General features: G+C 51.4%; 1 protein-coding gene across 3 annotated transcripts in view; it reads right to left on the bottom strand.

Moving 5' to 3' along the window:
• The window catches only part of ASTN1 (astrotactin 1), a 55,110-nt gene that overhangs the window by 21,048 nt on the left and 18,544 nt on the right, over positions 1–15,518 (bottom strand). For 2 of the 3 annotated variants that reach the window (XM_063343046.1, XM_063343047.1), the window contains exons 2-8: positions 11,948–12,135; positions 8,606–8,999; positions 7,635–7,781; positions 7,077–7,184; positions 5,829–5,978; positions 5,074–5,241; positions 4,783–4,867 (exon numbers count right to left, since the gene is read on the bottom strand). In XM_063343046.1, the coding sequence (XP_063199116.1) occupies positions 4,783–4,867; positions 5,074–5,241; positions 5,829–5,978; positions 7,077–7,184; positions 7,635–7,781; positions 8,606–8,999; positions 11,948–12,135 (1,240 nt within the window). Of the gene's footprint in view, positions 1–4,782; positions 4,868–5,073; positions 5,242–5,828; positions 5,979–7,076; positions 7,185–7,634; positions 7,782–8,605; positions 9,000–11,947; positions 12,136–12,924; positions 12,999–15,518 lie in introns of all 3 variants that reach the window. The other variant, XM_063343048.1, reaches the window with a different exon arrangement.

The raw sequence follows: 15,518 nt of genomic DNA, 5'->3' as shown, positions 1-15,518 counted from the left end.
GCTGACAAAGCAGCGCAAGGGGAGGCACAGAGACCCGACCGTGGTGGGCTTTGAATCAGGCAACACAAAGCCCACTCCCAAACCCTAAAGCTCCCCTTTGCAAGAGCTCAGAACAGGAGAGAGAAAGAGATTTTCCGTCCCATCATATCGTTGCTGTTAAAATTCATGAAGTGGGGACCCATGAAGACCCAACACTGCAGAGTGCAGATGTGACATGAGCACCAAGCTGCTGACTTCTGCTATCAATACCCATCCTGGCTCCTCCATGACTTCATTTTGCTTTGCAACGGCTTTGCCCGGGCTTCAGCTGCCAACGCCTCTCCCCTTTCTACCTCCCCACCCCCTGCCATCCTTTCCAAGCAGCTCTTTATTAAAAATGCTAATGCCAGCATTTTCTCCCTGGGCTGCCCGTAAATCTGCTAGGAGAATGGGGCGGGAGGAGGAGGCGGATGGGTGGTTTGGTGAAAGGATCTGAAAGAAAGAGGAGCTTTTTATCTGGCTGTCCTTCAAGCTCACAAAGCCGAGGCACACAGCAGGGGATAGAGAGAGGCAGACAGGGGGGGTGGGGGGGGGTGTGGTGAAAGATAGAAAAAGGAGTGGGGGAAAAAGAGAAAAAGAGGGGAAAAAAGACTTTAAGAGGAAAAATGCTGTCCTTGTCTCATCAGCGTGTCCCCAGCTCCTCTGTGGGGTGGGGAGTGGATGGTGCATGGGGATGGGACAGGAGGAGTAAGTGCATGGCCAGGGATGGGGATAACTGTGCACAGAAGAGAAGATGCACCACTGGGAAGGGAAGGGAGGTGGGAGAGGAGGGCACAGGCTGTTGTGCTAATTTTCGTCCTGTGCTGGAAAAAACGGCTGCAAGGCTGCAGGGTGGAGAAAGGGGTAATGTGCCCTGCATGGGAGAGGGGCTGGGGTGGCCCCTGCTTGACAACTGCTAGAAGAGGATGAGAGTGTCTAGCCAGACATGGTCACCAAATTGCTTTAAACTGGCCTAAAACTTCCCCATGCTGGGGTGAAGCCCATTACAAGTTGACAGGGCATGCTGATTAAGACCCCTTAAGTGCATACTGTCTGAAAAGGGCACCCAGGCAAGAACGGTACATGAGGATGGGGAAAGCCATGGGCCATCACATGATGATCTAAGAGCTGAGATGAATAAGTACAAATGCAGGCAGGTAGCAGTTTATTAACTAAAGGCAGAACAAGCTGATTTGACTTTTGGTCGAGTCATATCACGAAGTAACTGCAGGAATTTGGTTTGATGAGCAAAGACGAGATAGGGTTGGTTGGATTGCTGGAAACTGCTTCCTACCCGGGAAATATTAGAGTAAGAGCTGAAGAGCAGCTAATTAACAATGCATATCAAAGTAGGAAGACAGACTGTGAACACACAAACAGCACCAGCCAGATTTGTTTAAAACAGCTGAAAAGCAGCACAAAAAAAACAGCTGATCAAATATATCTGCTACCCATGATCAAGAAGATCTTATTTTTTAAAAAACTGATGAAGATTTAGGGACTGGATGCGTTGGGTAAAACATGTACCGCAGAGACATGGATCTCAGCATGGTACCCAAAATACACTGCCATCACCAATAAAGTTCAAAGATGAGCTCGCCCACCTGAGCAAAATTAGATGCTGCTGAGTAAACAGACACAGATTACAAGTCAACCCCGATCACTGTAAATAAAAACAAACCAATGGCAAACCTATCTAAACCGAAGGGTTGAAATGAATTTTCAGATAAAAACGCCACCCTAGGGAAACAAAAGAGGTTGTAGCCAGACCACATCACTCCAGATCGTCCCAAGGGATTTGGCAGAGCCCCCATGTCCTGCTTTGTTGACTTCCCCTTTGCTAAGAGCCAGCGCGGCTTCTCTGGGGACTGATCTGCCGCCTGGCTTGTGCTACCTGTGACTGCAGTACATCTCTCCAATATTGGCAGGGTTAGCAGCATATTAGACAAACAATGGTCAGAAATGAGTCAGGGACAGTTGATCTCCCCTTGGGATTGGGGGAGAGAGTAGAGGATTTGCAGACATCTCTTTCAGATGAGCCTGTTGGGTAAGTTAGGCAAGAGCTGGGAGTGAGCTGATGAATGTGACAAAAGGCAGCGTGGCCTGGCAGCTCAACCTTCACCTCAAAAAACATAAACGCCAGGTTATTCAGTTGAATGGGCTTCGACAAGATGGTTCTGGTGGACCAAAGAGAGTTGGCCCCCACAGACATGACCCTGTGGAGGCCAAGGGTTCACAGGGGACACCTTGGACAGGTAGACAAGACCTCCACCATCAAAAGCCCTTGCAGGCAGAGCTGCACCAAGCAGCACCTGGATATGAGGAACAGATCGCAGTGCAGAAAAAAATCCTCATTAAATATCAAGCTGGCCTCAGCATCACAACGCTTAGTGTGGACAGGTTTTCAAAAGCCCTTATAAATAGTGGGCACTGCAGGCAGGGATGGTTGAGTTAAGCGTGGTTTCAGCTGCTACCATTTTCTGAAACAAAAATCTGACAAGTTCAATGAAGAAACACAAAATGACCCTGGTTTCAAACAGCTCAAGAGATGAGCTCTGAAAGGGCAGCGCTGAAAAAGCCCCAACACTGCAAGCGTCAGAGCCTCTCAAGAGCCCAGAGAAGGGCAGGACTTTGACAGCCCCACCATGGTCTAAGGCTGTGTTCCACCGTGAGGAAAAAGAGATCTGCTAGGTTCCTCTGCACCAAACAGAAAAGTATGTCGGAAATGCTGCTTATAATTTGTCATAGCCAACTTTGGTATATAAGAAGAGACCTAAGACAACACGTATCCTGGCCAGGTGTGAACACCATTGCAGGAGGAAAGGCAAAGGCTCAAGCATGAGCATGGAGCAGGTTCCCATAGGGGCATCAGGATGGAGCTGGGTCTGAAAAGTGTCCCCAAATCCCCCAGAGGAACGAAGTAGGTCTTGAGCACGTTTTAGGTTGGCATTGCTGAAGTTAAAGCTCAGTCTGGAGCTGTGAATGGGTCCAGAGGGCTGCAGGAATGGATTTGTCCTTCCTGCCTTGGCTTCTCTCCTGCTTGTTACTGTCTATATTTTTTACAAATTCACCTGAAAGAAGCTTTTTCTCCACTTTCCCTTCAGATGATGGAGCAGCTAGATCGGGAAGAAGCTAGAGAGGAGCAATGTGCATTGGAGGAAAATTGTGAAGCTGCAGTCCCATGCCCAGGAGCAAAGGAAAAGCAGGGGGGAAGGAAGCAAATGCTTCTCCACTTGTCCTTATCACTTTTTACTATCTGCCTCAATAGACAAAGTCATTTGCCTTCTTGGCAGGATGGTGGGTCCAGCACACTGCTGGTAGCTCTGATCAAGGTACAGGCTGGCACCAAAGCCATGTGTGGCCATGAGTGTCCGTGGGCTCTTACCAACCCACTGGGACACAGTCCTAAACCAAACGCATCCGGCAAGTCCCTGGCAGGGGGAATACCCCCTCCCACGCTCCGGTCCCCATCATTCAGTGCCCCTTATTACATGGGTACAGAGGGCCTAGGGACATCCCTGTCGGACATTTGTCCCCTGGGGATGAACAGGGCAAGGAGCTGTATTTCTGCCTGTATTTTCCCACCCCAGCAGTGGTACCTTGCAGTGGTTTTGGGACCCTGACCATGACACTCAGCATGTCCCAAGCACAGGGCCACGTGTCTCATGAGCACCACCCTGTCCCCAGCCTGGTTCAGGGCACCCACAATGACAGCCACCCTTGTCTCCCACAGCCAGCGCTCCACACTTGGTTTAATTGCTAAGTTGCTTTTAAAATAAATAAAAAATAAAAAAAAAAAACAGAGAGGAGGCTGGGGACAGAGCAGTGGTGCTCTCCCTGGACCCCAGTTCAAAGGGACACATCTGGGGCCGGCCAGCACGGGCAGCCCCCTGTGGCTGCCATCCTCCGGCGCAGCAGCACAGCTGGGGAGCCGCCAAGCCCAGCCTTTGATGATTTTCTCTTCCCGCTGTGAAGACTAATGACTTCAGACAGGCCGTCCTGCCACATGTGGGGACGCCAACACTGTGGATCCACCTGTGGCACAATGAGATGAGGGGGAGGAAAAAGGTGGTTGGAGGTGCCAGTGCACATGAGGCCTCTAGTTTTGGGGGTGTCTTGGATTTCTGCACACTACCTCCGGCCATCCCCAGAAGTCCCCATCTGCGTGTCGGAGACCTATGAGCATTAAGAACCAGACAGAGCATTCCCCGAGGGTCACAGAGAGATGGGAATGTTTGGGAACCTCCACCAAATTGCGGCAGAAACATCAGAAAAATTTTCCTTTGTACTTCCAGAGGTGTAAAGCTGTGGAGCAGACGATGACTGCTCTGTTCCCTTAGGCCGTGGCATTGAAGCATCTAATCTGCCCAATTTTCAATGGGGTGTGCCCACCCTGCAGCCGTCCCTCCTCTGCCAGGGACGGCAGCCCAGCCTCAGCCCTCCTCCCAGTGCCTCGCACACCCAAACCGAAAGCCCCACGAAGTGCAGGATGACAAGGAGAGTGCCCGCAAGGGGCAGAGGCGCAGCCTCAGTCCTCTCCAGCGGGAGCTTACTCTGAAACCGAACAATAGCCTCTTCTACGTCACCTCTGATTATTTCAGAGAACAGAGTTCCTCACCTCCCGCAGACCTGCTGCAGAGCCCAGCTGCACAACGACCTTACAGTTCACCAAGATTTGTCACAGCCCTACTACACCGGTGCTGAAGCCCAGCAACTTGTGCAAGGACAGTACAAGCCTGAGCACGCTGTGGTGGGTGCACTTACCCCTGGTTCGTTCCCCACTCATTGCGGATGCAGAGGTGCTTATGCACGGGGTCCTTCATGTAACCTTCATAGCAGAGACACTCACCTATGGAGGAAGGGCGTGACATGAAGGACATGGGAGGACAAGGCTTTCCATGCACATCCCTGTCGAACCCAGTCTGCAGCCACCCAGGGAACCCGGCAGCTCCCCTCTCACCTGTGGAGCAAGGTGAGAAAGCATCTTCCCACCAAAGCTGGGTTGAGCAGGCAGAGGTGAGCTCCCAAACTCACCCCAACAGCCTGACCACCTACCGGTCTCAGGGTCACACTGGTGCTCGCAGGGGTCGAGGAGGCGCCGGGCGCAGAGATCCAGGGCCCAGGGCCCACTGGAATTTTGCTGGGAGAAGAGGATGACCTGCGCGGGGTTCAGCCAGTCACTGGCATCCAACTGGCTCCCCTCCAGCAGGATGAACCGGCTCCCTGCCACCAAGAGGGGAGTCAGTGGCAGCATGTCCCCCATGATGGTCCCCTCCATCCCATGATGGATCACTCTATCCCATGCCCATTCCCTTCATCCTGAGATGGCGTCCTCTGTCCCGCAACAGCCTACTCTGTTCCACAATGTGCCCATCCCCTCTGCCTTGTGGTGGCCCCCCCTGTGCCTGTCTCCTCCGTCCCGTGACAGCCCCCTCTGTCCGACAATGGCCACCTCCATCTCACGCCTGTCTCCTCAGCCCCACACCTGTCCCCTCTGTCCTATGCTGGTGTCCTCCAACATGACAGTCACCTCCATCCCACAATAGCTCCCTCTGTCCTGTGCCCGTGCCCTCCATCCCACATCCATCCCCTCCATCCTGTGATAACCATCTCCATCTTGTGCCTGTCCCTTCTGTCCTGTGCCCATCCACTGTGTCCTGCACTGGTACCCTCCATCCCATACCTGCCCCCTCTGGCCTGCACCCGTCCCCCCTCTCTCCTCTCCAACATTCCCTCCTCCTCTCCATTATAACTCACAGAGCAGGGCAGGAGGGGGAAGGATGGCAGGGGTAGGACCACAGGATGCTCACCATCAGCAATGAGGTGCTCAGGGACGTGGAGGGTGATCTTGACAACAAGGGGGCAACTCATGTGGGAAGAGCACACAAGGCTGATGACACAGCTCGTCACACTGATGAGGGTTAGTGTGGTCTTGTTCACAGGGCTTCGGGGGGAGCCCACTGCAAAACACGAAAGAACAGTCAAACCTGAGACCCAAGGGGTCCAGGAAGATCTGGGGTGCAGCCAGAGGATCTTGGGGTGCAGAGACCCTGCTCAGCTCCATGGAAATCCAGCATCAATCCAATCAAGAGGAGTCGCTGTGGATTTTCGAGAGCATGAAGCAGCCTTTCCTGCAGCAGCCTCTCTATCCTACCTGCTGTGGCTGGGGTAACCCTGAGCCTCCACAGCCCGGGCTCTCCTGCACCCCTGCACTGCCGCACACCGAGACCTTTGCAGCCGCAGGACTTTAAAGCAGAGGAGAGTTATGGAGAAGAAAGGTAAATGCAATATCCTTGTTTTTTTCCTCTCCTTCTCAACACTTCTCTTGGGTTGATTTTGCCATGACAACAGCCTCCTGGATGCCTTTGAAAAAGCACCGAGAGCCCTAAATGCTCAAGACACACAGGTCTTTGACTTTTCATCTCTTAGCTGAAGAAGCTGAGTGGAAAAACCTGGCTGGGGGCTGAGCTATCCCCTGTGGAGACAAAGCCTGAACTGGCCCCCTGGCACCCAGCATAGGTGCTGGTGGTGAAGGAGACGGCTCCCACGCCCATCAGTCCCAAAAAACCAAGGCACCGTCCAGAGAAGGAGGGAAAACTGACAGAAATTGTCCTCTCCAGGGGAGGAAACCTCCCAAAAGGATGGTGCAGGGCAGTGGAGAGAGACTCCTGCCCAGGGACCAAGCCTGTCTCCATCCTCCATTGCACATACAGCTCGTATGTGCATGGTGCCAGAGCGAACCCACAGCAGCGCCGTTCTGAGCAGCGGCACGGGAGCTCAGGGGCCAGCCTTTGAAGCATGTTACTCATTAATACACACCAGAGCCTGGCAGAAGCCTTCAGCAAAGAATCAGAATATATTTCATCTCTGCTGAGAAGCTCCACTGGAGAGCAGCAGCAGCCCACTGCGGGACCAGGGACTGGCACCTGCCCACAGCAGCCCGTATCACGCCTGAGTTTCTATCTTTTGCCCATGGAAAGTCTCCGAACACGGAAAGTCGAGGGCAAACAAGGCAAGAGGGGACACAGCTCGCTGCCCACCTCCATGCCTACACCCACCTCGGCTGCGCCTCCGGCTCCGTGAGGGGTCCGTGTAGAAGGTCAGTTGAGGATCGGTGTCCGCCTCTGTCCCCGAGTCCCCCTCGGGGTTAAGAAACGCTGAGCCGGCTGCAGGGGACACGAAGTGTGGTCATGCATGGTGCTGGCACCGTGCCATCCCAAGCTGCCGATCCTAGATCACCCCTTCAAGGGCAAGCCTTGCCATGAAGACCAGGATCCAGGTCTACAGGGCACAGCAGGGACAGCATCTTCTCCCCTTCCCACCATGCACGTCCATGCTTCTTGCCACAACTCCCATTACCTTGCAACTTTTCCCCATGGCTGTGCTGGTATCATAAAATATTTACCATGGCCAACACCCTCTGCGTCTTTGCAACCAACCAACCCAACACCATTTGCATCCTTGCAGACACCGCTTCTTCTGCTTCCTCTCACCCAAACCCTCCTTTCCACACTCTCGCCCAACACAGGCCCTATTTCTCCATTCCAGGAGAGGGTGAGTTGCTGGAGCATGGGTGGAAGCCCAGAGCACCCCATCCACCCAGGGGACACCCCTACCTCGCGCTTTGTTGTTGATGCGCTTGCGCTGGCTGCTGGAGGTGTGGGACAGCAGTGTGGCCTGTTGGTGGTTCGAGTCCACGGGGCTGGTGGCAATGATGTTGTCCTTGTACTTGTTCATCAGGGACAGCTTGGCGTTATCGCTCCCTGACCAGGAAGAATTGAAGGCAAAATCTTTCAGGGATAAAGGCTTAGAAAACAGAGGGAAGCGAAAAGGAGAGAGATTTCCTTGGATCCATCTCCAGCATCTGCATGACGCAGCCAGGGTGCTGTGGCCAATGGGCCAAGCTACCCTGAACGCACATTCACAAGCTTCTCAAAGCCTGAAGGGGACCAGCACCTCCACAAAGCTACCCAAAAGCTGAGATTTAACATTCAGCCTCTCAGGGAACTTCTGCATACCCAGGTCTGTAAAGAAATCCCTGGAGAGCTTTAGGAACCACACCATGGTCTTCCCAAACTATGTCTAAGTTCAGAAGGCTTCAGTTGGATGGTTCAGTTGGTAATAGGGCCAACAAGCAAGTGTGTTACAAGCCTCGAAGAAACCCTGCTCATGATCAGAAGACAGCGTTAACTCTGAATTATACTGATGACAAGTATAATTTTGCTACTAAAAACCTCAGCTAAAGAAGACACCAGAAACGCTGGGATACAGAAGGGAATTTTAGGAGTCACCATGAGATAGCTCAGAGGGGATACCATTCTGGTTCTCCACCAGGCCACAAGAACTGCAGCCCTTCCCCTCAAAGCTCCACCCAGCATTGTCCCAGCCATGTTCCACTCAGCAGGGACTGCTCTCAACTGGCTGCAAGGTCTCCCAGCAATGGAAACACCTTCAGAGCACCACCAACACCTCACAGGCAACAAAATCCCAGAGAAATGGGAAAACTGATCAAGGGAAAACATGTATAGAATGATGGAGACAAGACGAGTTGGAGGGGACAGTCCATGCCACCCTGTCCCATCCCCACCTGGTGTGAGGTCCATGCTGGCCTTCTCATTGCAGCCCTGCAGCGAGTCCAGGGTGCGGGTGACCTGGCTGGCGAAGTCCTCCCCGCCATTCATGCACTCGCGCTGGAGGTGGTGCCGCAGGTCGGTGATGTCGTACTCGTAGCCATCCAGGATGGGGGTCTCGCGGATGCTGAGCGTCCCGCTGGAGTTGTGGCCCTGTACGCGGGCATTGCGCAGGCTCTCCCGCCCGTGGCCTCCGATCAGCACCGAGGGGATGTAGTGGATCTCGTTGGCCGCCTCGGCGCTGGCGCTCTTCTGGGGCTGCGGCACCCGGCGCCGCTTGCACCACCGCCGGCGGGTGTAGAGGATCATCACTAGGCAGAGGATGGAGAGCAGCAAGGCAATCATCCCTCCCTGCGGGCACAAACGCAAGCGGGGCTCAGCTGGTGATCAGCGCTACCCACCCCGGGGATGCTCCGGGGTGGCCAAAGCAAAGGACTCTTATCATGCCAGTAAGAGGGAGCTGGCACACGGAGCACCCGGTGCTCGCCAAGTGCTCCCGGCTGAAGCCTGCCTCTAGCTGGACTGGCTTTGAAGTCACCACCAAGGCATAAAAAAGCAGCACTTAAAGCAGAGCGTGTTTTGTTTCACACTCCCACAACGTGTCTTTGAAAGCAGAGATCAGATTTATTCCAGGCAAACGCTCCTACGGGCAACTTTTTCTGACCCATTTCCAACCAGTTTCAGTGCTGTCACTCTCAATCTTGGGAGATTTTCCCAGGGTATCCTGCAGAAATTGCAGCACAGATTAAAGGAGATCAAAGCTTGAGACAGCTGGATAACCGAAGCGTTGTTTGGGGAACGCCTGGGCAAAGAGACTGAAAAAGCTCCTGCCCCACGGGGACACCCCCAAACTGCACCTAGCCCTGCTACCTTGTCACTGTCTCCAAGGTCACCCTCCTGCAGAGACACAGTCACTGCACACAGATAGAGTCGGTGAGATGAAAGTCCAAGCTAGCCCTTTATGCCCAGTTTGATAATAATAATAATGATAATAATACAAAGCCGTGTGCGGAGCCAGCTAAGAGCTCCATGTCCATCCTTGGCTCCGGTTCCCCTCCTCTTTTCTATGCAATAGATGATCTTGATAAAATAAAATAATAGCAATAATCTGCTCCATTAGGACAAAACATTAAGGGAATTATTGAATGAGAAGTAGGAAAGGCAGCTGGAAAAGGAGCTCTAATGGCCATTACGGTTTAATCCTGTTTTATTCCCAGGATAATGGAGCTGTGATGCACCCCCCCAGCCACCTTCCAAACTTTCTTTGAAAAAAAAAAAAGAAGAAAAAAACAAAGAAACTCCACTGATTAAGGAGACAAGCAGTTCAGCGGAGGAGGGGGCGCTGGCTGGCACATGGCATCTCTCCGGCCAGGCGCCTGTAGCCGTGAGGACAGGAAATCTCTTGCCAGGGCTGAAAACAAGCACTGGATTCATGCCTGGCTACGCTCAATCTGAGTTTTTTAGTGGTAAAGTCAGGGCCCAGTTCTATACCACGTTCAAATCCCTTTGAGTTCCTCCGATCCATAAATAAGTGGGGACTATCACCATCCACACCAGAGATGGCCTCCCATGTTATGGCTCTCCATCACCCCAGGGAAGGATCCACCTGCAGATGGGGTGACGAGCAGGTGGGAGTAATAGCAGAAAATTCCTGGTTTTCCTTTCCCATATGCACGTTATATCCCCCAAACACCAGAGAGCTCTGTGCTGGTAAACAAGGAGCTTGAGCCAGGTGGACGCCCATTGGCTTAGGACTGCGGCTGTAGGTTCTCAAAAAAGACCTGTTATTGAATTAAAACTGAATTTCTTCTGCCACGATAGTCTGAGAGCTCAAAATCTCCCCAAGGAAAAGCAGCCTGTGGCCACTTGAGATTTCAAGAGGCTCTGAAAGGAGGATGAAAACCAGCAATGGAGTCCCCTCCACCCACTGCTCACTAGAGGGGGTCAGGGCACCACCTCAGAACCCCGGTTCCACTCCACGGGAGCACAGAAATCCCATTCTGCCTTCATCCCCCGCACCCAGCACTCATACAAGGGCTGCAAGAGGAGCCCTGAGCTGGACTGGCACGGGAGCACTTCTCGCACGGTCGGATCGCTGTCACAATGCATACAGTCCCTTGCTCGCACTTTTCTTGGCAACCACATGGGAAAGAAAGAAAATCAGCCTTGAAAACTCCACATGATCCTGACTCCTGGCACAAAAGCCAACCTCTATTTGTTCAGGCCATAAGGATGTCGCCAGAGCAGAGCTGAGAGTTATGGGGAAAAAGGGGGAGAGGGAGGATTCAATCCGTATTTACGTATTTTGGGTTGAGAGCGATGAGTTGCAGACATCGTTTTCATCACCTCAATAATAAACCTTTTTTCAGGCACTCCTGTCTCCATCTTGGTATTCAGTGGTGCCTATGAAAAGGCCACGGTGTCAGAGTGTGGCCACCCTCTCTTGAGGTGATGCACCCTCTCAGGAACAGGTGGGAAGAGGCAATGAAAAGAAAGGAAACGGTCCAAAATGTTTTTTGGGGCTGTGTTTACCAGTGATTTTTTTTTTCTTTTCTCGAGACTAATCAAGCACAAATGATGGAGGAGAAACCTGGCCTGGGGCTGCAATCTGGAAGAGCTATTGACGCTCTTATTAGGGTAGGCACCATTAAACAGCCTGTTTGCAACCTCCTCAGCAACACATTGTCTCCAGATAATTATCTTCCAGTGGCACAAAAACTGTCAGATTCTTCAGATTTTTTTTCCAACTTAATAAAAAAACAACAAACTAACAAACCACAGATCCACCTCCAGCACACAGATCTCTGTCTCACCCTCCTTTCTCTGCCATCAAAACCTTGTCCCCCGTGTTTCTGCAGGGCGGAGGAGAGCTGTGCAGCCTCTGCGCTGATAAAAGCAGCGGTGACAGTGCCTAATGGCACCATGACACCCAACACGCACTGGAACAGCAGGCACTGGGCACCATTCACAGGGCAAAGGGCTCCTGACAAAGTCAATGTGGATTAACCTCAGGTTAAGGTGGTTGAGACCTTCAAAGGCCAGCACTCCCTGGGGATAAAGGCACCCCTGCGAACATATTTGCAAAGCGATACAAACTAAGGGAGCGTTTTAAAGCGGCTCAATGCTAAAGCACCCTGCACACAACATCATCCAGGCATCTTAACCAGCTCCCGACGGTGGGCTCAGCTCCCCATCCTAGTACAGCTGGAGCCAGACAGGGAAATATATGGCTTTTCAAAAGCCCCTCTATTTTCAACAGGTTCCTGAACATCTAAAGGGGCTGCCTTCCCATCACGTACCATGACAGAGATGTGAAGGATCCTCAGCTCTTCCTCCGCCGACTCAGTCTGGGGCTCATCCGTGGGGTCAAAGCCAGGCAAGTTGGGGGCCCCATCTTGGTGGTGGATGTGGAAGAGCAACGTGCCATTCTCCAGCCACTGCTGCCGCCAGCGCACCAGCGGGATGTCATCTGTGTTGCCTGATATCTCTGCAAAAGCAAAGCTGGTCATGCGGGAAAGGTGAAGGAGAGGGGAGATGGGGGACATTCACCTCTTACAAAAAACTGGGTGGAGGGACAAAGGGACACACACCAGCAGGCTCCCTCTGGTCACCTCCTGCCAGCACCATGTCTGCCCCTATAATACCCACAACCTGAAGGGTTAAAGCAGAGTAAAAACGTATTTCTGGGTAAAATCCAGATGTGGGCCCTCCAAAAATCCAGATGTGGCGCAGGGCCAGAGCACTTTCTGACAGCATCTTGGGGCCCGAGTCAGGGAGTCTGGCAGCATCTTTCTAGCCCTAATTTGGATGGGTTTCACCCATGTGCTTTATGTTAAACACAGCTCCAGCCATGGGGAGCAGAGGGTATAGGACAACTTCTCAGCAGCACTAGTGGGATTGTTGGGACCATGTTGCAAATTATTGCAGGCAAAAAATATTTCCCATCCCTTGTGAACAGAGAAACAGGCACGTGGCTGTGATCACACTTTCAGCTCTGGCTCTGATTGAGGTTTGTTCAGAGATTTTCAGTCTTCAAACATTTTTTACAGCTCCCCACACAGGACTCATCCCTGAGATCTGCAGATGTACCTTCTGCCCAAACACTCCGACTTTCCCTAAGTACCTTTAACTTCGGTGTTTGGGGGCAGTGGGATGGATGGACAGAGCTGGGCTGAGGCATGCCAGCACCAGAGGACACCCAAGCAGGAGGAGCAGCTGAGGACAGGGACACAACACTTGCTACAGGACACTAAATGCTGAATCACACCAAATTCACCTGGGTGACTCCAAAATTTCAGGGACATCCTCTGGCTGGATCTTAGCAAAAGGGAGGGCGACACCAGCACACCCCTAGGAGAGATGGGCACTGTTTTAACCACCACCTCCACCTCGGACCAGATGACCCTGGTTACCACCTCAGATCCCCTTGATCTCGGCCATCCGCTCGAGCCTGCCATTTGCCCCTTAGTTATTTTTCCTGAAAATATAAGCTTCAATTGCATTTGTTGGAATGACCGGTAAAAACGTGATGAGCTTCCCAGGGTCGCGCAGCTTTCCTTCCTGTCTCTGGCCCGTGGCAACGGTCTGGCCGGACCCTTTCACTCCATCCCATTTGTAGCCGTGTGTTTTGATGGCAATGGGAAAGAGCCTGGCTCACTTTGCAAATTGTCATCTTTATTTTGTTTGTTTCATGCTGCACTCAAATGAAAACTGGAATTCAATTACAGTGCCAAAAAACAACATTTTAAATTTAATGTTAATTAATTTCATTAGGCTGCCTTGAGTGAGCTAGCTACCAGAGAAGGGGGTAGGGTGTGTGTGTTGGGGAAATCTGTATCAGGAACCAGGTTCATCCTCCCAAACTGATTTGATTAATCAAAAGAAACATTAGCCACAGCAAGCAAATTGGCAGATTGTTTCGGCTCAGCATGGGCCATATTTCTGGCGGTAATCAGTGCGCTTCGAGTGTCCCAAGCAGAGGGATGCTGAGCTCTCCTCGATGTCACTGGGAAGCAAAACCGAGAGGAGTTAAAGCATCTAGGAAGCCAGAAGCACTTTTGAAATTCCCTCTAACCGCTGAGCTGCATGTTTAGGCACACAGATCCCCTTTGAAAAGCTGGTCTTGGGAGCTGGGAGGGTTTGAAATAGCAGACCTCCTCCTCTCCCACCTGGTCTTTATTCATAGGCTGAAAGGGAAAAACAAGCTTTCCTGCTTCCCCAACTCCCCACGGCTTCGCAACTTCAAATGAACTAGCTCAAATGGAAGAAAATATTCTCCCCGCACCTGCCTGCTAACGTGAAATTAGGAGTAATTAAGGCAAGAGCTTTTATGCACAACGGGAACTCAACGTACTGACATTTGGAAAAATGTAAATACCAGCATTTGCTCCATTGTAAAGACTGAAAATAATAGATACTAAGTATATGACATTGTGACATTTAGAAAGCTAGAGTTAAAGATGTTTTCCCCCTGATCTGACATATCATTGAAAAAGCAGCACCCTTCAGCTCATTAATATTTGAGGAGAACTCCTTGATGGAAGTTATTTAAATGATTAATAGATTATAGTAAATTTAAGCCTTAAAATAGGTTGTCATAATTTCAAATTTATTTAAACAGGCTTATTTTTAAAATGAAAAATATATTTCTATAAAAAATGGATTCTTATTTTAAAAAGAGTGCAATCCAGCCACAGAGCCTGAACATGTTATCCTCTCCCACCAGACACCACGACATGACTCTGCGGCTGCACGGCACACAAGTCCAAGGTGCTAGAAACAGAGGAAAACACACCAGAAATCAACCCCCATCACCCCAAACCGGTAGGCTATGACCCCTGCATCACACCACAGGACAAGGCTGCTCTGCTGCCTCTGGTGCTGCCCTGGGCAAAGGCTCTTAAGGCAGTGCCCACATGAGAGAGCATTATCCTTGGACCTCCTCTCCTCAAGGGTCTTAGTGACACTTCAGCTGCTCCTATCCCGCTGCATTTCTACTTGAAGAAATTACACATATAAATGCTTTTCTGTGCCCATGAAGTTCTCCTGGCATTTAGTTCAAGGAAGACCAAGACCACACTTCCTTCCTAACACAGCTCTCTCATCTCCCAGTCCAACATGTTCCACTTTTATCTTTGACTCGCTCTCCAGGCAGACACCTCGTCCCCTGGTGGGAGATGCCACGATGACCCATGTAGCAAACTGGGGGCATTTATCTCAGTACCATGGGCTTCAGCTCTGCAATGGGGCTGGTGGGTGCCAACCCTGCCAGCCAGCTTGTACCATGGGGCCAAGAGACCCCAGAGGAGGTGGGAAAGTAGGTAGAAAGCCAAAAGAAAAAAAAAAAAAAAGAAGGGTAGGGGTAGAGGATAATTTCAAGTTCAAAGTTTGAAAGATATTGATGATAGGCCTGGTCCCTGCATGGCTTTCATTAAGTCCTTGGATATGAAGCCATTAGCACTAGTATTAACTTCTTGCACCTCAGTTAAAAAATAGCCTGCCTGAGTCAGGGGTTAATAACAGTAGGAGACCACTAATTAGGCTGTGCCTCGTTCGCCTGGTATCAAACGTGGCCCAGGTCCTTCATATCTACAGGAGCGGCAGCCTCCAAAGACCCTGGCTGATGCTTTCAACATAACGGCCGCGGCTGCTCCCCTCCCAGACCATCTGCAAGGGGAGGGAAGGGAAAATGAAAGGTTGTAGAGGACCAAACCGAGGAGAGGAGAAAAGGAAAGTCCAGATAAAGTTGCTGGAGGTGGGTGGGTTTATATGTGCTTCATTATCAATCATCCCGAATAACACCATTTCCCTGGGGACAGCCGTCCAACCCAAAGCAAACACAGTCCTTCTGGAGGCAACACCTCTGTGTGT

This window comes from Chroicocephalus ridibundus, chromosome 8, assembly GCF_963924245.1.
Source record: "Chroicocephalus ridibundus chromosome 8, bChrRid1.1, whole genome shotgun sequence".
NCBI classification, from domain to species: Eukaryota; Metazoa; Chordata; class Aves; order Charadriiformes; family Laridae; genus Chroicocephalus; species Chroicocephalus ridibundus.
The sequence above is the reverse complement of the archived record's forward strand: the minus strand, read 5'-3'. Positions and strand labels throughout refer to the sequence as shown.